The 22,751-nt window shown below is 33.2% G+C and overlaps 1 protein-coding gene, 1 long non-coding RNA gene and 1 pseudogene across 2 annotated transcripts in view; 1 reads left to right on the top strand and 2 right to left on the bottom strand.

Annotated features, from left to right (window-relative positions):
* Positions 1-5,023: 5,023 nt before the first annotated feature.
* On the bottom strand, positions 5,024-8,720 carry LOC105133287 (probable LRR receptor-like serine/threonine-protein kinase At3g47570; annotated as a pseudogene).
* A 9,953-nt stretch (positions 8,721-18,673) lies between these two features.
* On the top strand, positions 18,674-19,465 carry LOC105133209 (uncharacterized). The gene is made up of 2 exons (XR_843742.1): positions 18,674-19,106; positions 19,226-19,465. It is a non-coding gene; the product is annotated as an uncharacterized LOC105133209 (long non-coding RNA).
* Positions 19,466-19,658: 193 nt separating this feature from the next.
* Positions 19,659-22,751, bottom strand: part of LOC105133208 (probable metal-nicotianamine transporter YSL5) — a 3,942-nt gene continuing 849 nt past the window's right edge. The window contains exons 2-6 of the mRNA XM_011037084.1: positions 22,007-22,164; positions 21,768-21,865; positions 21,546-21,680; positions 21,236-21,425; positions 19,659-21,140 (exon numbers count right to left, since the gene is read on the bottom strand). Of these exons, the coding sequence (XP_011035386.1) occupies positions 20,034-21,140; positions 21,236-21,425; positions 21,546-21,680; positions 21,768-21,865; positions 22,007-22,164 (1,688 nt within the window). The 3' untranslated portion in view covers positions 19,659-20,033. The remainder of the gene's footprint in view (positions 21,141-21,235; positions 21,426-21,545; positions 21,681-21,767; positions 21,866-22,006; positions 22,165-22,751) is intronic.

Genomic DNA, 22,751 nt, shown 5'->3' with positions numbered 1-22,751 from the left:
ACCTCCTCCTCCATTATCGTTATAACACCAGCCAGCTCATCCTCTCCATCTTTATAACTACCGCCCTGCATCTTGTAACTAGCTAACTCTCCATACATACCAAAGCATTTTATTCCCTAAAATTCCCAGTTTCTTTTCGTGTCATAAATGGGGTCTCAAAGAAATAATCAATACTTGACAATGATACTCCTTGTTACCATTTTTTTCCTATCCTGTTCCCAGCGAATATTGGCAGCGAGGCTATTAATAGGGAGAGATCAGAGGGGCCACGTGGTTTCCTGTTCAGTATGCACATATGAGTGTGCTGAATGCCATGGCAGCGGTCCTCCTATGATATGACCCAGGAGGAGTGGGGTGTTTTGAGCTGTAGTTAAATTATGGATGAATAATCTAGGGTCGGTTTTCCTTATACTTGCCGGCAAGTAACTTGGAATGCATAGCTGCCCTTCGGGTGTCACTTTTTTTTCTTCTTTTATCCATGGTTTCGGGCGTGATAATTATTTCTGTATAGTTTGCTCGTAGTGGTTACTTATTTTGACAATGTTCTTGTTTTGGTGGTCTATTCTCTCCCTTAAAAACGCTCCCTTTCTCTTTAAAATCTTGAAATCTAAGTTCGAGTTTTAGTGCTGTTTTAATTCCATTCAAAATACCAAATGGGAAGGTGATGAGAGAAGAAAAAGGAGAAAGGAAAGATGAAAAGATAAAGGAAGAGAGGTAATCATGATCCTGAAACCAACGCCCATGTATGAATAAAGAGAACCTAGCAAGACCGCAGAAGGAAAGGAAATTGCAAAACCCATGAATAGTGTGCACCTGCAAGCAATCATTCCAGACAGCAGCCAGATAGAAAATGTCAATTTTCAGCTTAATCAAGCATACAGCTCGATCCCTCACTAGTTGACATAAATCTAATATTACCACTATATATATAAGGCTTCCCTTTAGACCCCATGAATACGCTGTTGATGATATATATATATATGATGCTTTCATAGCCATGTTTTATTTTTTTTATAATCTTCATGCAGGTAACCAAATTGACAAGCTCAGCCTTTTCTTTAGGTTGTTTGTAATTGATCATTTGGGCTTTGTAGATATGGATTGTGGAATAGTGGAGAAGAAGATGCGCTGGCTTTTGCAATTTTTTTCACACAGCCAGATGGAATCCTACTGGATGACTTTTTCTCAACTTGATAGTTTAGTACTGTTTGAATTATTTATTCTATGTAGGATATGTTTCCTTACAAGTATTAAACTTCTCTGAGCATAGTGAAGCCGGTGGTGATTTTTAATCTATACCCACAACTAAAAATCGAAGAATACAATTGAAAATACTGGTGAATTTTGTCTGTTGATATTTTATAATGATATTTACTGATTAAATTTTTTTTATTGCTCACTAATACCAATGAAAATATATCATCATTATATATTATATTTTAAGAGAATCCAGTTGAAATAAAAAAAATAAAAAAGTATAATGACAAATATAAAAATATTTATAGATATCAATATCGATAAAATTATAGTTAATTTTGCTGACAAATTGAAAAAAACCCAAAAAACATGATAACATTTTATTTATACCAACATAATTAGATTGATCTATAAAATAATTTCATCAATAATATTTTATACATAATTTGCCGATCAACTCTCCTCTTCCCTTCTCTTATTTTTCTTTTTTTCTTAAAAAGTATATACATTAAAATAAACAGCCCTAACATGACATTTATATCAACAAGATTGTGGACGGATTGATAAACAAAATAATTTTATTGGTAATATTTAATATATAATATAGTGATCAATTATCTTCGCCTCTTTTATTTTTTTTTGTCTAAAAAAAACATGTGAAACAAAACATATAACCCTCTTTTCAACACAACTTATCATTTAATAATCTTTTCAGTCACAATGATACTATGAGTAAAAATATTTATATTTTTTTAATTGAAATTTAATTATGAATTTTTTATTTTAAATAAGCAAATTTCTTTTAAATGAATATATTTTTAAAATGTTAGGAAACAAATAATTAATATAGATGAAAACAATATAAAAAAACAACAAATACAAAAAAAACCAAAATTATGTAAAAAATGATCACGAACAAAAACTTTAATTCAAAATACAAGTGAAATTTATGATTTCTCAATTAAATTTCAAAACTGACCTACATAAACCAGTAATCCTAAAAATAAAGTAAATAATAAAAATCTTAAATAAACCAGAAAATAAAATAAAAAAGCTAAAAATAACCTTTATAACTAATTTAAAACTACCCCTCTTATAAAATTAGGCAATGAGATGCTTAAAACTATGGCATTTATTACAAAGTATTTTTTATTAAAAAATATATTAAAAAAATATTTTTAATATTAATATATAAAGCAATCTGAAAATATAATATTGTTTTTTAAAAAATAATTTTTATAAAAAACATAATTTAAACTGTTTTTCCAACACTATTTTAAACTTAATAGAAAAGTATAAATGCGTTTTGACCAGGCTATCAACGTAATCCAGTTATCGCAAACGATAACCAGCTGCGTGAAAGCTCAAATTTTTTCTTCATAATTTTGATTAAAAGTTTAACAAGTGACGGGTGCATTCATCTTTTTGTTGACAAGTCTCTCACTGAGTGATGCAATGTAAAGCCTCTATTATTGTTTGATAGCATATGATTATGATTGGCTTATAAGTCCCAAATTTAAAAAAAAAAAAAAAATGTTAGGTAAACACTATAGATTGTTAACGGTTTCAATGTGGATTTAAGCAGTATTTATTGTGAGAAACTTCGTTTAATTTCATAAAATTCAATGCATTTTGCTTCTCATCTCATGCTTTGTGAATGAACACAAGGAAATTTTAAATCCAACACCTTTTTGTGAACAAAAGTGAGAGGGGAGAGAAGAACATGATAGGCAAGAGAAGAAGGGGAGAAGGGAGGTACATCAGGAAAGGGTAAGTTATAGAGAGGAGGCATATCTGTTGGATCGCTGGTTGGAGAGATGGTGGTGCTGGCGGTGTTCGATCCACATCCTTTTTCTAACCCGCACCAACAAAAGAAAGAGAAGAGATGGAGGCGCTGGGTAGATAAAAGGAAAATAAGAGAAGGGAGCCACGTCTAAGAAGAAAATGGTGCAGAGAGAGGACTTACCCTCGCGTCGTCGTCGATGATGGCCTTGCCTGCGATGCTTCTATGCTGGAGCGGGGGATGTCGAGTATCAATAAAGGCATTCCTTGTTCTAGGATTGATAATGAAAGTAACATTATTAGGATTGATAATTTTTTTCTTTGTGATTTCACAGTCGATATGCCATTCCTTTCTTTTCGTACCCTTTTCACAAGTAATTTCCTACTAATGTTCTAGGCAAGAGCCTTCGTAGTTTTATTTTTAAAAAAATACTCAGGCTTTGTTTCAGGTTGTTTACATCATTTGTGTATCCTACGGTTCTTAGATTGCTGATGTTGGTTCTGGCTTCATGCCATTTCTATAAGGTATGCGAACAATGTTGCTCTTCTGGTTTGCCTTTCTTGAGCTCTCAATACATTTGATCACTGCTTTTGCTTCAAAAAGGTATGTATGTGTAGGTAGGGTTCAAGATAAGGCAGGCTTTCATTAGATTCTACAAGCTCTCTCCTCTTTGCTAGGACATGTACCTCCACACAAAATCCCCCTTTGAATTTTTCAGTTCTCTAGCAAGTTGATCTCTTCCTTGTGCTCTTTCTACGTATATACATGCCCCATTTTTCTCTCATTTTTCTTTTGGTTCTTCCCTGTAATGTTGTTTGGCTCTTTGTATTTTTGTTTTTATAGCTGTAGATTATACTTCTGCGCTGTTGTGTTGATAGCTTTGTTTGGTGCTTATACATTTGCGTAGATATTGTCATGCCTTCTAGATTGTTCTAATGATTTTGATGATTTGTTATGTGTTGAGTGTGATGCTCTCTTTCAATTTGATGTTGATTGGATTCTTCACATATTAGATCATATACAACTAACTGTTTTTATGTCTTTCGATAACCTGGTAATTTGTTTTGTTTTCCAGGTTCTGTTATTCCACAGGATTTCCCAAACCTTTTGTCCAGTGATTTATGGTACTGGTTCCTTCATTTTTTTAGGAAAACAAAATCATATTCTATTTTGTTTGTCTTTGGCTTATATAATTTGTGCTCAACCAATGTGTTTGGGTTGTTTAGGTTTCCAATAATGGCTATTTATGATCTCTTGTTCCATTAAGAAGAACGTTTCAATTGTTCTTTTTCGCCTTTCCTCTTTTACTGCAGCTCCAAACAGGGCCTGTATTTGTGATGAAAATATTGCACTTGCATTCATCAGCCCTTTTGACATGATAAATCTCGTGCTTCCTTTCTCTTTTCCTCGCATAAGCACCACTCAAATCCATGTTGTTGCCCAAAGCAAAATAACTCGCATGGCAGAGCACGAGCAATTTAACTAGTTATAACTACGACTATCTTGTGATTCTAGTCTTTTGAGATTTTCATACAGGTTCGATAGCTGATTTTTAATTGGTTTGATTGGGTCTAAGCTTTTAATATTTCGTTCAAATGAAATGCTGAGATAAAGGTTAGTTTTTCCTTGATAATTTACAAGGTGGTGTAAGTAGCTAGTAGCATCAATTGAAAATTCATGAATGAGCTTCAGAAATGGACTGTGCAAGATCGTCACAGATACACATGTTCATAATCAAAGTATACCTATCATCATTCATTTTCCAATTCAAGAACATCTCACTAAGTGACTATACGAGAAATAAGTTAAAGATAATTTATCCCTGTATCCTTTTTTTTTTCTTTTTGGTATTTCCCCCTCCCTACATTCTCCACTACATTAGTCCTAGTACTTGAATATTTGTCATATTTTGTTTCTTCAATTAATGAAACATTGATTCATTCGTTTATATACAGATAAAGTAGGGCAATATTGTGTTGTCTTCATTCCCATCACAAGATACCGAAGTGAAAGTCGCCATGCTGCAAGAACTGGTGAGTAAAGTGAGATTGCTTATTGCACACTTCCATCCATTTAACTACACGAATAAAAGTACATGAACAAACAGGCACTTTGCCATCTAAATTTGATTTCACGCTGGCAGTCCACGCCTTCCGTGGAGGAAATTGGCCTTCGTTCTATTCAATTCAGCTACAACATTGCTAATGTCCATCCTCTCTCTAGGAAACCTTTCAGAACAAGAGACTCCCACCTCACTAATTGAAGTCAAACACTGCAGGATTTGATCAGAACTTGCTCCCTGGTCAACTTCTCTCAAAAGTGTCGGATCCGCAACTTGAAGCACGCGGTCATGCAATGCCATTTTAACATAATTGTGAAGTCCTATTCCATCTTTGAACATGCTATCTGTAGGTCTTTTTCCTGTAATCGTCTCCAACAATAGGTGCCATAGCTGTATACATCCCCATAAGTTGACACCTTGCTCCCCATACCGTACTCTGCAATGAGTTTGTTTGCATGGTTAATTAATCAGGTTGTAAATAATGGAATGTGTGTCCTTCCAGAGTTTTATGGTACCTGGGGCTGCATAGCCGATTGTGACTTCTAATCCAACGGAGCTTGTCTGACTCAAGGATGACTGACTCGATGCTTCAGAAAGGAACTTCAATAATCCAAAGTCCCCGACATGAGCAGTCATATCCCCGTCAAGAAGGAACTTGCTGAGCTTAAGATCACAATGGACAATCTGCATTTCACAGTCGTTGTGCAAATAGTCGAGTGCACTAGCAACATCAACTGCAATGTTTAATCTCTGAATGAGATTCAAAGTTCTTGGCTCTGGCACTTCATGATCTGATGTATGGATTGGATGCAACCATTCTTCTAGACTTCCATTTATCATCAACTCATAAACAATCGCTTTGAATCATTACCTTGAAAATCGACTCCAGCAAATGCGCTTAAAACTTTGACAAGATTTCGGTGCCTCATGCTTAACAAGGTTGCACATTCTGTCATAAAGCTCTTGGCAGCTCCTTCACGTAGCAAGTTCAACACTTTCACAGCAACAACAACTCCATCCAAAGCGAGAACTCCTTTATACACAGACCCAAAACTACCGGAACCAATTAAATTGCCAAAAGAAAATCCATTAGTTGCTTGAAAAAGGTCCTCATAGGCTACCCTTGGGAATGGCACCTCACATGACAAATTTGAAGTAAGCTCTTCTTTTGTTTTTTTCAAGCGACAAAAAAAAAATGAGGTCATCAAGATTAATCCGATAAAGCCAATAGAAATTGTGACTCCCAATATTAGCTTGGTAGAAAATTTTGGCTTTGACTTGAAGTGCATGTGGACAGATTCAACTGAAGTATTCCTCCACAAAGATTCTTGTTCCCTGAAACTGAAACAGCACTTGCATTCTGAAAGACACCATGCACAGGCACCTCTCCTTCAAGATCATTAAATGACAGATCCAAATTCTTCAACAACATCAAGTTTCCCAAAAACTCGGGAATTTGGCCAGTCAAGTTGTTGTAAGAGAGATTAAGATCTTGAAGTGCTCTCAATGAACTCAAAGACTCAGAAATGAGGGCTTGGAAGAAGTTTCCATCCAAATACAACTGTTCCAAACTCATACAACTGCCAAGACTTTCTGGAATTTCCCCTGATAGCCTGTTTTTGGAGATGTCCAAGTATCCAAGATTCGCTAACTTACCCACTTCAGAGGGCAAGGAAACCGTCAAGTGATTTTCAGAGAGGACGAGATAGGTTGACAGGGATGAAATGCTAATGACCTCTTTCGGTATGGGACCGCTCAGATTATTATGGGAGATAGCCAAGAGCACCAAGTTCCGGCAGTTTCCAAGACTTGGCGGGATGCTTCCTTGTAAACTATTTTGATCGAAATCAATTTGCATGAAAGAGTTAATGTTGCCTAAAGATGAAGGTATGCTCCCTGATAATTTGTTTTCATTAAGAAACAAATCAACTAAATTTTGCAATTTACCAATAGAATTTGGTACACTGCCAGTCAATTGATTTACCTCAAAACCCAGAGCTTCCAAGCTTATGAGATATCCAATGCCGTCAGGAATGCTTCCTCGTATTAGATTGCCTCCAAAAGTCATCTCCTTGAGCTTTGTTGAGAAGTTGCTAATTATATCAGGCAGCACCCCTCCAAAATTATTGTCGTTTACGGCTAGAGATTCCAACTTGCTGCTGTTTGAGAGGGTATAGAGAATGGACAAATCATCATCCTCATCGTTTCCAAGATCATTTTCTTGTACTGTAAGCACCCTTAGATCAGGCATGTTTGCTAGTGTAAGAACTTCTCCGGTGAACTTGTTGGATGTAAGATAAATATGAGTAATTTTTTAAGCTTTTGAGAGCGTTTGTGGAATCAATCCACTGAGTTGATTACCGTGAACGGCAAGAAATTCAAGATTTGGAAGAGTTAGGCCTATGTTTGGAAGAAGTGTACCATGAAATTGGTTATAAGGCAGAGAGAAACGAATGAGAGAAGATTAATTATACAGGGAGGGAGGGATTGTACCACTCAGATGATTTGAGCCGAGGGCAAAGAAGTTCAATCTTCTCAATTTCCCAATAACACTGGGAACACCCCCTTGCAAATTATTCTTTGTTCCAACAATTTTAACAATAGATGAAAGGTGGTATCTTGCCATCTAAATTGTTATTTCTAAAAACAAATACCTGCAACTTTGATAACAATCCAAGTCCTGGAGGAAGGTTGCCAGAAAGATTGTTTCCCTCGAAATTACGGCTCATGAGATTCGAACAACGAGAAATATTAACAGGGACTTCGCCACTGAAAGAGTTGTTCCCAAGGACCAACTTCTCTAGCCGAACCAAACGACCTACTTGGGGATAGAATTGCTGAAAATGTTGTTTTCCAGGCTTAGTAGCCTAAGAAAACTCAAGTATGCATGAACTCATGCTTGGCAGTTCAATTTTCAATGGGAGTCTATCTTAGAGATTTAAATGTGACGAAATGGTTTGGAGTGATCCTTCATTGATACAGCTGTATATAAAGGAATGAATGGGATTCTTAATTAGGATGGATTCTGACAAATTTTATTCTGTTCAACGAACATCATTAAGCTCGACTCCGCACACACATTAACTCCACTACGTTTGAATTGCCCCAAGAGAATGTTCATGAGAATATTCAAAGTAAATTAACGTGTAACATGGCATCGAATCGGGTTTTCAATATTCCAAGTTGATAAGATGGTTCCTTCCATTATTTTTCTCACAAAGACAACCTTTTTTTTTTTTTCTCCCTCATCGTGCAAAGTAAAACCTCTTATTTAAGTCTATTACGTGACAATATTAATTTCCTCGTTATGTTTTTCACTTTATTGATATTAAAATAATTTTTTCAAATAAAGCGGTCAATCCACTAAAATTGTGATAATCTTGAGACCAATACTAGGTTATTACCGTCATGCAGAAGTCAATAAAGTAGATGGTTTAGATCTGCTGTTAGTTAAAAGAATCGAAAATATTGTAATGGTAGAGAAGAAGTGAAGGAGAATTCGTTTTAATGGAGGTAATTATGAGTTTCTGCATAAGAAAGTAATGGGCATGGGATACTCCAAATGAGAAGAAACTTCCTATAACCTATTATTTCTTTGTTAATTTTGATTTCATCATGTTCCTGCACAATTGCGAATGGACAAGATTGTTCCCAAATCGCGTGTTCAAATATACCCATCTTCATTTCCAAGTCAAGGTCAGCTAAACTGTTACATACTGCATTAGTTACTTTGTTAAGCTAGGTGTTAGTGAATATATCATGAAGTAAAAAGATTAATAATATTTAGCATTGATATTAATTAAAAAAATTATTTTTAATATTTATTTATATTTAATTAACAAATCTAATTTTTGATAATTGAAATATTTAAAGTAAAGATAAAGTTACGAGACAAAAATATTTTTTTAAAAAATTATAAAGTTGTTAAAATTATAAAATTCTTATTATATCAAATAATTGTTTCTAAATGTTCTGGTTAATATTCTATTAAAAATAAATAATAATTAGAGTGTTGAGATTGATAAATATTATGTTTCATCCTTTACTAAAGGAAGTAATTGTTCTCATAACTTGAGGTATTAAGAATACCTTAAACAAATACGTAGACGTTTGTTATAAGACATATATACTAAATGGACTCGTATGAGAATTTTAAATAGAAAGATCACCTATGTCTATGAAAAAACTCATATGATAGTTGTAAAACTAATCATTAAACTTGAAATCACAAAATTATTTTATATAAGAAGTGTTATGCTTTGATACGACAACCTGTTGTCGTAATCAAGGGTAATAAATAATAAATATTGGGTTTAACATAAATTATATAAAGATATTTAAATAATTAAAAGATGATTCACCACCCTAAATGAATTTAGTAAAATATTTTGTCTATTCTCAAATAGTATTGATTATAAAATTCTTAGCCAATGTGAAATAAGATTTAAAAGAGTTTTAAATCTTATTCATAGAACCAATTACTATAATATTGAGAATAAAAACAATATAACAAAGTAGACAAACTCCCTATTATAATGTCTAAATTGAAACGTTCTTTATGAATGGATAAGAATTACACTAAGAAATTTGTCACTAAAAGGTTATGTCGAACTACTTATGACTTTTTTAATATTTGGAGGATTATGACATGATGCTACACATTATACTTAATCTTCAAATATAAATCATTTACTTGCTAAATTGATAATAAACTTTATTATTTAATTATATTTTATTGAGGATTATGATTTATATTTAGGTCAACTTATTAGTGAACCTAATAAATTACACATATAAGAACTATTTATTAGAAATTAAAATGAGATAATTAATCAAGTGTGACTTAATTGTCAATAAATTTTAGAAATTAAGGACTAGAATGCATCTAATATAAAGATTAAAATTCTAGACTTAGAAAAAATCAAGTAAGGACTTGATTGAATAAATTTCTAAAATTATTCTAAATTAATATATATATATATATATATATGATATTGTTTAAAGGAAAAATTAATAATTTGTTATTTATAAGGTTTTTAGGTTTCTTTATAAATAAAATATTATGCCTTCTATTTTTTAAGATGGAAAGAATACAATACAAAAATATAGAAACACAAAATAAAAGAGTTAACATTCACAGGCATAACAATTTATCTCTTCTAAAAGAGCTTAGGATTTATCTCTCCTAAAAGAGCCTAGGATGTTTCTTATAAGTGGTTTATGTTGATTATAGTTTGGGTGAGAACTTATAATTTGCAATAACTCAGTTCTACGATAATTATTTAAAGCAAAAATGAACATCTTATCTTTTAATAATCTTCATATAAACCCTAAAAAATTCATTTGTCTAATGAGACCTCTAGGACTCTTAAAATAATTTAAATTTATTATTTTTTGCGTGTATGTGTTTTACAAAACCCAACATTTGGCTCCTCTTAGATTGTCATAAATCATTTTTTACCACTATTTATGATATCAAGTAAAAAATGAAAAAAAATAAGAATAAGGAAGTGAAATAAAAAAGTAAAAGAAAAGTAAGGATTGAAATAAATAACCCAAGTTTGATTTCCTCTAAAAAACAATTGAGAGATAAAGGGATATAAAGGTAAAAAAATAAGACATAATGAGTTAGAAAGATTAGGATGGGTAAAAAAAATCCAACTATAAATAAACCATACAATCCAAAAAAATATAATTGAGGAGAGCAACCTCAAATATCCTAAGAGAAAAAATCTACAATATAAGCTAGAAAAAAAAAACTTTATTGTTATAAAAACTCTTTTTTTTTTTTCAAAATCAAAAGAAAAAAAACGATAGCCTCCCTCTACTTCATCCCCATAGTCAAAATCCAACTAGAAAACCCAAAAATGACAATGCCAGCACAAAGCAGTTGCCTAGTCAATCTCCTCCTCCCTTAGCAACGAAGCTCGACAACAACAACTTCGACGATGATGATTTAGTAGAGAGAAAAGAGATTTCAGTTGAAACTTTAAAAGCTTGATCTCTAACTATGAACGATTGTGAATTCCACCACCATCAAAGAGAAGTTAAGGAAGAACTGATGCATCTTATCCTACAGGTCATATGTCATGACGATTAGTAGAGAGTGAAATTTATCGTTAGAAACTTGAAAACCTAGCGAAACATGCACATACACACATATTAAGAAACTAATTATTGAATTTGTAATAAATTAAATTATTTATTTTTATTTTATCCTATTTATTTAGAATTATGATTTATATTTTGGTCAATTTATTAGGGAACTTAATAGGTTATATACATAAGAACCATTAGTAAAAAATAATAATAAATAATTAATCAAGTTTGAATTGATTGTAAATGAATTTTAGAAATTGAGAACTAGAATGTAATTAATGCAAGAAATTATAATTCCAGACCTGAAAAAATACACGTATTTGATTTAATAAATTTCTAAAATTATTCTAAAATAACATATGTGGTATTATACAAGAAAAAAATCATATTTTATCATATATAAAACTTTTAGGTTTCTTATAAATAAAATATTATGCCACTTATTTTCAATACAACAAACAACAAAAACACCTGAAACATAAAAGAAAAACATAACACTTAAAGGTATAACAATGCTTCTTTTTTTTCACAAGTAGTTTGTGTAGATTAACATTATAAATTAGACATTTAGATGACTTATGGTTTGTAAAAATCTAGTTTTGAAATAATTATTCAAAGCAAAAAATATATATATTATCTTCAAGTAATTTTTATATAAATCTTAAATAACTCTAGATTTGTGTAGTGGGATCTTTGATACTCCAGAAAAAATTTAAATTTATTGTTTCCATCATGTATATATATCTTTTAGAAAACCTAAAATTTTTAAGACTCCTAGTTTTTATAAAGAATGAGTCAGGATATATGTGTATACATAGTTGAGTCATTAACCAGATCACTTTGAAATACTAGTTCCCAGTATCATGGTTAGATGACATATTAGATAAGTTGTTAAGTTCAAGGCTAATCTCAATAATAGTTACCATATAAGAATTAAGTTAGGAGATGAGTGGAAGACAACCTTTAAAACACAACAAAGATTATATGAATAAATAGTAATGTCATTTGGTATGTCCTCCCAACATTTTCATGAGATTTATATAATAGGTATTGAGGTCACTCATGGGCAGATTCATTATCTTTTATTTCCTTGATATACTAATTTATAGCCTACTTTTGAGTTTCATTTAAAACATATACATATTGTTTTTTACACTTTGAGGAAGGAGAAATTATATATGAATCTTAGAAAGTTTAAGTTCTTCATTAGTATTGATACTTTTTTTTTTTATCTTTATTATATATGTTGATGGTCTTCAAGTTGAACCGTCTAAGATTTTTATAATTATGGAGTAACCAACTCTAAATAGTGTTCATGATTTTCAAAGTTTTTATAGATTTCTATCCTTCTATTAAAAGTTTATTTGAAATGCTAATTCTCTTATTACACTTATTATTGAGTAACTTTTAGTAGATAGATAAGATTGAATCTAGCTTTTAGTTAGTAAAGAAGAAGATGGGCGGGTATTGTGACTAAAGCTCCTATATAAGTGCTTTAATATTTTAAGAAACTATTTAAGATAAACTATGATGCATCTAGTTAGGTATTTAGGGAGTTCTTAAACAAGATGGGAGGCCAATTTTGTTTTTTGAAGTTGTTTAGCTAAAAAAAGAACTATTTCATATATGATTTAGAGTTTTATGCTATTGTTTAGAGACTTAAACATTAATAACATTACTTAGTTTTGAAGTAGTTTATCCTAATCACAAATCATGAAGATCTAAAATATATAAATAAGCAGGATAAGTTAAGTTATCAGTATATAAAGTTGGTATTATTTCTACAAGAGTTTATCTTTTTGCTAAAGCATCAATTAAGTAGCTTAAACAAAGATTGATGATCTTAGTAGATGAGTTACTTTACTTAATACTATATGTGCCTAAATGATAAAGTTTAAACCTTTTAAAGAGCTATTACTAGGTGATTCACCACTTGAACAAATTTATTTTGAGTTAAAAAATAGAGACAATCAAGATAATTTTGTACTTTTCAATGGTTATTTATTTTAGGGTTTTCAACTATGTATTTCATATTGCTATTTATAGGAAAATATCATCCATGAATTGTATTATGAGGGATAAATTGGGCAAGACAAGACCTTAGCTTTAGTGTCCATAAATTGTTATTACTTTCAAGTTAAATATCCAATATTGTAAGGAGATGTGCTCTTTGCCATAGATTCAAAAGAACCTTATCAAATGTTGGGTTATATACTCAATTACCGATTCCTCATGCTTTGTGACTTGATGTTGAATGGATTTTATATTAAGCTTACCTTGTATCCAATAAGCTATGAATTATATTTTTGTTGCTATGGATAAGTTCTTAAAAATGATCATAGCATGTTATAAAACTATAAATGCTCTTAAATAGTTTACATCTACTTTAACTTTAACGAGGTGGTTTGTTTACATGACATCCTTAAGTTCATCACTTTATATATAGATTTAAAGTTTATATGTAACTTTTAGAAGAGTTTGTAGGGTATGATAGGAACTCAATTAAACTTTAGTAATGCATATCATCCTCGAATAGATGGGAAGATAAAGATGGGTAACCGAAGTCTTAGCATCTTGATATGAAGTTTAGTGGGATACAAGATAAAATAATAAGATCTTGTCTTGCTAAAAATAGATTTTGGTTTTAATATATCTAAAAAATGGACTATCCAATGAAATCTCATTCAAGATTGATATGGATAGAATCCTTTTAAAGTATAGAAGTTGATGCATATTCCTCATATCAGATAATTAAGTATCCAAGTTGATGGTATGATAGATTACTTACATGGTATTCATGAGCTGGTCAATAGTAGCAATGCCAAATACAAAGCTCTAACTAATACTCATTATAAAAAAGTGGTATTTGAGGTTGTTAATCTAGTTTTGACAATGCTTATTCATGATAGGTTTCTATTAAGGGAGTACAACAAGATAAAGAAAAAAAGAATAAGTTCTTGTAAGGTATTGAAAAAGATAAATAACAATGCTTACAAACTTCACTTTTTTATTTATCCGAAGACTTTTAATATCTTTGATATCCAATACTTAATATCTTATCAATAATCTTTTTAATCATGGAAGAATAATGCAGTCGGGCTTGTGAAAACTAAAGATTATATTAGATTAACACCTTGCAATAACAGGAAATTTGATGTTGGATCGGGTTTATATTTTTACAAGTTATTATTTTACAAACAAATTTTATGAAAAGTTACTGTATTACTTATCAATTTATTGGATCTTCTAAGATTATGATTTAGGCTTGAATGAAACTGTTTGGGTAAAAAAAAAGAGTTTTCCTATGTTTTTTTGGTTTTATTGTTTTATTTGAAATTTTTCAGTTTCATTTACACTTTTAAATTTTTAGTTGTTTCATAGTAGAAGTAGGACACAGTTTTCTGTTAATGATGATCAGCTTGGTGATACTAATAAAGAAGACAATCCACCTCTAAATGCACGCGCCTATGTACCCAGAGATCACAGTAGGTGCGGTTTTGGTACACCTCACGTTTGACCTAGTCAAATGATGAATACATGGAGGTTTTCACCTTTTTTTATCCATGGTTTTAGCCTTTGCGGATTGCTAATTATTTCTGTGTCTTTTGCTGGTTTTGGTTGCTTCCTTTGACCATGTTCTTGTTTTATCGTCGAATATTTCATTCCTGAATTGAATTAAATAGTTAAATTTGCGGTGGATGCCTCACTTGCAACCCATTTAAGCTTCACACTTTTATTGAATCTTTCATACCTTTCCAATCATTTTTCTTTATCGAATTTTTTCCGCATTGTTATACATATAAATGAGTCACATTTCTCTAATAACTTATTACCGTATTGATTTTAAATTTTATTCAAAAAAATAACTCTTATGATAAGCAATCTATTTTTAATCTCTTTATATTATTTTTTATATTTTTCTAATTGTATAGTGTCCGATAATTTCCTTTAACCATCAGGTCTACTCTTTTGAGTTGAAAATCGAAATAATGTGGAAATGTGTAATTGAACCTTGTTGTAGTCTATATATACGGCTACTTGATTAATCCATGGATGATCCAAAATGCCTTTCGAATTCTGTGTGCTTGGTGTCTCATATAGGCTGTTTCACGTTTATATACACACCCCCTCCTTCATTATCGTGCACACGAGCTGCCTGAACCTCTCCATCTTCACTACCACCCTTGTGTCTTCCTAACTAGCTAACTCCATACACATACCGAAGCATTTTGTTTCTTAGAAGTCCCAGCTTTTTTATCGTGTCATAAATGGATTCTGAAAGAAAATATAATCAATACTTGACAATAATACTCTTTGTTACCATTATTTTTGTATCATGTTCCAACCCAATAATGGCAGCGAGTTCATTAGGGAGTGATGATCATCAGCTTGGAGATAATCCACACCAATATATGCCCCGTAATCCAGGCAAGGAGCATTATAATCCATGCCGATATGTGCCCGGAAGTCTTAGTAGATGCAGAGGTGGTGGACCTCGACTTTGACGTGGTAAAATGATGAATGAGTAATCCAGGGAGGTTTTCTCTTATACTTACCAAAAACTAGCCTGCAAGGCATGTCAACCCCTAAAGTTTCGCTTTTTTTACCCATGGTTTTAGCCTTCCAGGAATGCTAATTATTTCTGTGCCTTTTGCTGGTTTGAGTGTTACTTGTTAATTTTGATCATATGCTCTTGTTTTAGTGGTGTAATATATATTGCAGAGCTGTTTGAGTAAATTTCTATTTGGATGTTGTAATTTCTTGAACATACATGTACCAGTCCAAGTATTCCTCAAACAGCTCTGCAAAATCAATCATTACTGTTTCATGTCCAAAACGCTGAATGTGCATCGCTTCACTAGGCAAAATCAATCTTAGATGGTCTCTTTATTTATTTTTTGTAGCAGATCATTTTTTTTTCTTTCTATATTTGTTCTTTTTTTCTTCTTTTTTTGTCTTGTTCCTATATTTTGATTTAGCTATTAATTTAATAGCCTTTCTAATATACCCTCAATAATTATCAAAAAAACAAAAACCTTCTCGTAATAAATTATGGCATTTTGGATTCAGCCAAAGCCAATAACTCAGTCTGCTAAAGATGTAGTATAAATGATAATGAATTTATTGGATGATGTACATAAGTTCCGGTACATCAAAATACACTTCAGCAAATTACTTTATATATGATACATCAAATTGAGCAACAGGATGCGTCTAGAATTGTTTCTTGCCGACTTACATGTATCCTACTATATTTATTTATTTATTTGTCTGTGGCAAAACCAAAGATTGGGTCAGTTAACAGGGGCGGAGCCAAGACATTAATTAGGTTTAGCAGGGCCACATTAGGAACAATGATTTTCCCTCCTCAGTTACTTCTTGTTAATGATTCGAAGAGATTAATTTAATTTGCCTCTAATTTGTTTCTCTTATCTTTTATTTAAGTTAGTTCTATGTCTTTGGAAAAACAAAAATCTTTTGTTATTAACAATGATAATTAACAAATGATGGAGATGAGCAGTTTCAGTGGCATCCTTGAAATGAAGAAATAATAGAGAAAGGGGGTGGTTAACAGACGATTATCCATAATATTCTATATATAACTTAAGGCTGAAAGAAGAAGGATATCATCATCATCAACAACAACAACAAATCAACCATAACAGTTGCTTTGCAATTGAAATAAGTTTATAGGATCTTCAAAACCTGTTTATCAGTATATTTTCAAAAAAATTCTTGTAAAGATACGGAAAGCCAAGGCTCTTACTTGAGTTCCCCTCTTCGGCCATCCGCTTCTTCCTTCAAATTCCCCGGTCTGAGAACAAGCCCTTCTAGCAAAGATTGGGCAAGGAAATCAAAGCTTTCAAGCTAACAAGCGACTTAACAGATAAACTAATGAAAGAAAAGAATTGAAAAGACAGAAAGGAAAGAGTTTCTTGAAGCCCTCCTACCTTCCTCTGTGATATAGGGCTTACATCTCCGGGAAGACAGATCATATAAGGCCTTACCTACGCTCCAACAACATCCTTTAACTTCAGCTTTAGAGCCGGTTTGTTTTGCAAATATCCTCGCCACTTATTCCTCTCCTTCTTCCCTGAATACAGAGTCTATCCTGTTTGTATTATTTACTAAGCCCAAAATCCGCTGTCGTGGTAAATACTTGCGTTTAGAACAAAGGTCATTAAGGTTTATCAGCTTGGCCCAAAAATAAAGAACGGTGCTCTCGTATAATCCTTTCATGTTTTCTTTTATGACCTGAAATTTGGATTCAGATCCTTCCCCTGTATTTTAGATAAATCTCGAACAGACGTATTATCAACTCAATGCACTACTAATTGAAATGGAACTCTTGAGCTCAGCCGATGATGGCCTACAAAGGGAGGGAAGGGAAGGGGATTCTTTCCTACTGTTGAACCCTGAAGGTAGGGCTTAAACCATATATATATCCATGCATGTTCTTATCACATCCTCCAATTGCAATTGTGCCACCTCTGCAGTTTATCCGTGCTATATTTTCCGAATTTAGTTATATATGGGATAAGTTTTTTTCCAATACTTTTAGTTTTTAAATACAAGATTATCTCAAGATTTTGTCAAACCTAATTTTTAATTTTTTAGATTGTTATCTATTTCATTGAGATTGAGAGTTGCTTAATCACGTAATTAAGAAATTCACATCACAAACTTCAAAAGAGAGTTTTCAGTATAACCCATGCAAAATTATGGCGTGTAATGATTAACAAAACACTTATAAATATATTATTCAAGCAAAACACAAACCGCACCTATGGTATAAAAACAAACGAATGGCAGCTATGGTATATATCTTCTCCAGTCCCGACCGCATCTCCACATGATATGGTAACTAATAGTTGACAAGAAAATATGTATGTATGGATATTGATTTTTAGGTCCAACTAACAGAAGCACGTTTGCATATGCTAACGTTGCTCTGGTGTTTGATCTTGTTCGTGGACTTTGAATACAAAGAGAGAGGTTTTCAAGGGAATTACTAACGGACTTGTATGTAGTGTTCCTCTTGAATGTTCTCGAGTCTTGACAACGATATTGGGTTGCTAGCATTTTCATGTTAGGCACGCTACATTGTTTTGTTTACTGGTATACTCTTCCAAACTGGCAACTGCAGCTGAAAATTTATCCTAATCAAAGAATTGAGATTTGAAGCTTCTAACCATTTCCTGCTGTGATTTTGATGATTGTACCGCATCCCTAGTTTCTACTTCGGATGGAGCATTTAGCAAGCCTGAAGCTTTCCGACGGTGAAATTGTACCACCTATTTACAATTACATATAATTTGACTGCAGCATGATAATTAGGCCAAACTCATTAAATTAGTTACTGGGAGTGTGTGTTTGGCATTAGTTTTTTAAAAATATATTTTATTTTATTTTATTTGAAAATACATTAAAAAATTATTTTTAAAATAAACACATTAAAATTATCATAAAACACTAAAAAAAATATTAATTTAATATTTTTCAAACCAAAAATACATTTTAAAAACACGCAGTACAGAACAGGCACTTAACTAAAGCAGTGATCGTATTTGTGTACTCACTGAATATTGATTGAGATTATCATGTATCAGGAGCAGTGAAAATACATGAAGTGCATGCAAAATTGTGACAAACTCCTGCTTAAACAACTCGTTTCCCCTTACTAATTGCAGCGGCTCCATAAGTGGTTCTGTGGAATCTGAAAACAAGCTTTTTCCTCAACAAGAACAAATATCAAACCCAAGCACATGCGTTCTCGCGAAGCATATATCAAATCCCAACTGTCGATGAGATGCTAGATCTGAAGAACACCAGTACATATCGCTGGATGCCAGAATATGTGGCTTCAATTCAAGCACATTTTTTGACTTATGTACCATGTTTTTTCATACAAGGGGAACGAGTTTCGCATCCTCACCATGAGCACTATCATGGCTAAACCACAGTGTAAGTGCAAGCCTCTCCCCTTCAGTTATCAGTGAAAGAAAATTGATAAATCATAGTAGAAAACAATGAAAAAAAAAAACAAGTAGCTGAGACTTCACCTAGCATAAAATTGGTAGGAGAAGGGAAGATTACAGAAAAACTTAACGAGTTCATGAACGGTAAATACATATTGGTCACAATATAAACTCTACATGAATAGAAATGCAGCGAGATGCAGAGCTAATTGCATATGCCGTTGGAAAATGATTCACAGATGGAAGAAATAACAGGATTAGCAACATAGAGTGTTCAACAATGACCACCCACCACAGCACTTGAATTGTTTGAATTCATTCCCAACTCAACATCCAAGCAAACATCAAAAAATATGAGAAGCAGAAGCAAAAAAATAGAGCAGTGAAAGCAAGCACGGCCACTATGGACTATGGACAACGGACAGAACAGATTCTGAATTGACTTGGTTTTACAGATATTTGCGAAGAGGCCTTGGGTGTGATTTTCGAGGATTATATATGAAGAAGGAAGAAGAAATCAACAACTACAACCGCAATCTTCAAAGTCAACATGACTTTAACCTGTAACATTTCCACACACTTTCGATATTATGATTTACGTTTACAAGGGAAACTGTAATTTTCCATTTTCACATTGTTTGATGCATCTGTTCCACTATCTTCTTCAAACTTGACAAGGAAAAAATACTACAAGCATATTTCCAAGGATTGACTAACAAGCATGTATAAGCAAATGAACATTAGCTTTTTCTTCTCCAGAATGACTACACTGAAAAAGGCAATTGGCTCCAAAAAATGGCAGGTGTTCACAGTATTAGAAGACTCGAACTTGATATGCAAACTTCATAACCTTAGTCTAGGAAGCAGTTCAACTTACTTCACAGCTTCTATTTAAGTCGATCAGATCTTGGATTTATGACCCTAAGAATGCATCAACCTTGCTATTTGTTCCCCTTGACAAAAACTTCATGCAAATAGGTGGTTTTACACCTGCTAAAACAAGTATTGAACTAGGCAAAGTCCATATCCCATCCCCACAAATCAAACCAGAAGCCACTGCTGGCCCAAAAGCATCTGCCTTTGCCTTGTCAATCTTTTCCCAGATAAATAGAATCAAGCTTCCCACACACATGTCGATGGCAAAGTATGAGCCAATATAGAAAGGTATAGCCATTGCCATTGGATTGGGAATGAACCTAGCCCATTTCTTACCCAATGCATCCTTGATCAAATTTATCAGAATTGCTGCAACAAAGAAACCATAACAAAGATACAGGCAATTCTTTGGTAGAGCCGAGAAGCCTTCTACCCCCAATATAGCCATGTTTCGATACACAGTAGCATAAGGAGCAGGGTATTGACTTCCAGTAGTCCCAAGATCCTTGAAGGCCTTGAAAAAGAGCCAAAAGACGCTAGGGGAAATTATGCAACCCATTGCAGTGCCAATTAGTTGGCTCACAAACATAGACCGTGGTGAGGACAAGGTTAGATAACCAGTCTTGAAATCTTGAGAGAGGTCAGAAGCCGTGGAGACTATATTCATCATGACTCCACAGGCAGCTAGACCTGCTAGAACTCCACCATGTGAGGCACCAGCCCATGCCCCAATTACAAAAATAGCAAGCTTCCCATAGGTGGATGCAAGGGACCAATCAGTGAGGCCACATCCATAAGCATTACAAAATGCCAGGGTTGGGGCAAAGATGTAGATGACCAGTATGTAATACCATTTGAGTTCATGAAAAATATGTGGAAGTGTGATGGTAGAGATGGCAGCAATTGTGACATAGCCTGCAATAGAAAACCATGTTGGGATTTGATCTTTCAGAAACAGTCGGGTTCGTTGTTGCTCATCATAGGAGATCTTGGAGCTCTCAGGAGAGGAACGGTCAGCAATTGGGAGATTACTGGTTGCATTTCTCACTCGAAGTTGAAAAAACAAGGCAGCAAGCGTTCGGCTTAGCACCTTGAAGAAGTTGTACAGACCATCACCCAATATCAAGGCAATGGCAATAAATACCTGGTTCATCACATAAAGTGTTGGTATGTACAAAGCCTTCAAGAAGTAGGTTAAAACATGGCACTCTTGTCATCTTAACCTTATTAGACACTTACCTTGTAACCTTGGAGGCCATGTAGGCTGGATGCTTTGAGGTCTGCTGGATACCAATCACCCTTTTTTGTATCTATCAAAGGCCACATGAGACCCCACGAAATAATTCCTCCAAGCAATACAGATACGTTTATGATGTATGGGCAAATCATTCCAACTCCAACATATGTTGCTGAGAAATCAAAGAAGAATCTGTACATATAGCAAGAACAATATTATTAAAAGAAACCACAACTAATCTGAAACAAAGCACCCTAATAAATGTATCTACATTCAAAAAGACATGAAAATTTTTGAAAATAATGCATTTACTGGTTTTCATATGCTTTAAGCCCGAGTGAGGGAAAGCTAGCAAATCCACAACCATCTCCTGCAGTATAGAACCATTGAAAGACACCCCACAAGAAGCTGAATGAGAAGAACTTGCCCAAGACCTTCACTTGTCTCCTGCAATGGTAGAAAAAGAAAGTTGGATACTTTCACATGCCAGATGATCATTTCACTATAAGTGCATTAGGTCTGACAATGCCTTACTTTGCTAGCTTGGCTCCTGCAGGAGTGTGAAAGCTGTTGATGAGATAAGCAGTCGCAGTGCCACTTGGATATGTCAATTTGAAGTCAACAATCATGACCTACAAGCAACCCAGGTAACAAAGAATATTAGTTTTTGGCAAAATTAATAAATTCAACAAAACATAAAATGCATAGGAAAGTTTTCAATATCCTATAATCAAATGACAAAGTTGATTGGTAATATATGTTGTAAAGTGTACCTTCCGGAGAGGCACCACTGAAAAGAGTCCAAGAAAGCTGACAACAAACAGAAAGCCGATCATCCAAGAAAGGGATGGATTTTTAAAGGCATCAGTATGTTCTGTTGATTGTTTGGCCACAGCTTCACTCATTCCAAACAGGTAGCTCCCAAAGCCTCCTATTATAAGGAAACAGAATACAAATTATAGAATGGAAACCATTACTTGTATGAAATTCAACAAGCTTAAAATCACCATAAGCGTAATCACAAATTAGCTGTTTCATTACTAAAGTTTCAGGTTCAAAAAAAGTATGGAACACACGCAGCCATGCTTATATTGATAATTAAGATAACAAATTAGAAACGACAGCGTATTCATCTCAACATAAAGTTAATGACTCTCAGTCAACGAACAAGCTCAATAGAGTAAAATCTACACTAAAGGTTTATTTAATAAAGCTCAAGCTCACCACTAGCATTCTAGAAAGAGATCAATTATTCACATTTTCTTTCTTTTATTACTAACGGAGAAGTCTTCTTTTTTCCATCTAATACAACTTTGAACTTTGTAAGTCATCCAAATCCGGCTCATATACATTGAATTGTAAACCAATTATCTTCTCTGGTGAGAATGGGGACCAAAAAGGTTGCGTGCCTTTACTACCGGCCGCACTTTATGCTTGGCGGAGCACTCGAAACGTAAGAAAAAACTAGAAGAAATAATAAAAAGTCGACAAAACAACCACCCCCCACCCACCACCCAA

This window comes from Populus euphratica, unplaced genomic scaffold, assembly GCF_000495115.2.
Source record: "Populus euphratica unplaced genomic scaffold, PopEup_1.0 scaffold110.1, whole genome shotgun sequence".
Taxonomy (NCBI): Eukaryota; Viridiplantae; Streptophyta; class Magnoliopsida; order Malpighiales; family Salicaceae; genus Populus; species Populus euphratica.
This window is presented reverse-complemented; position numbering and strand designations above follow the sequence as displayed.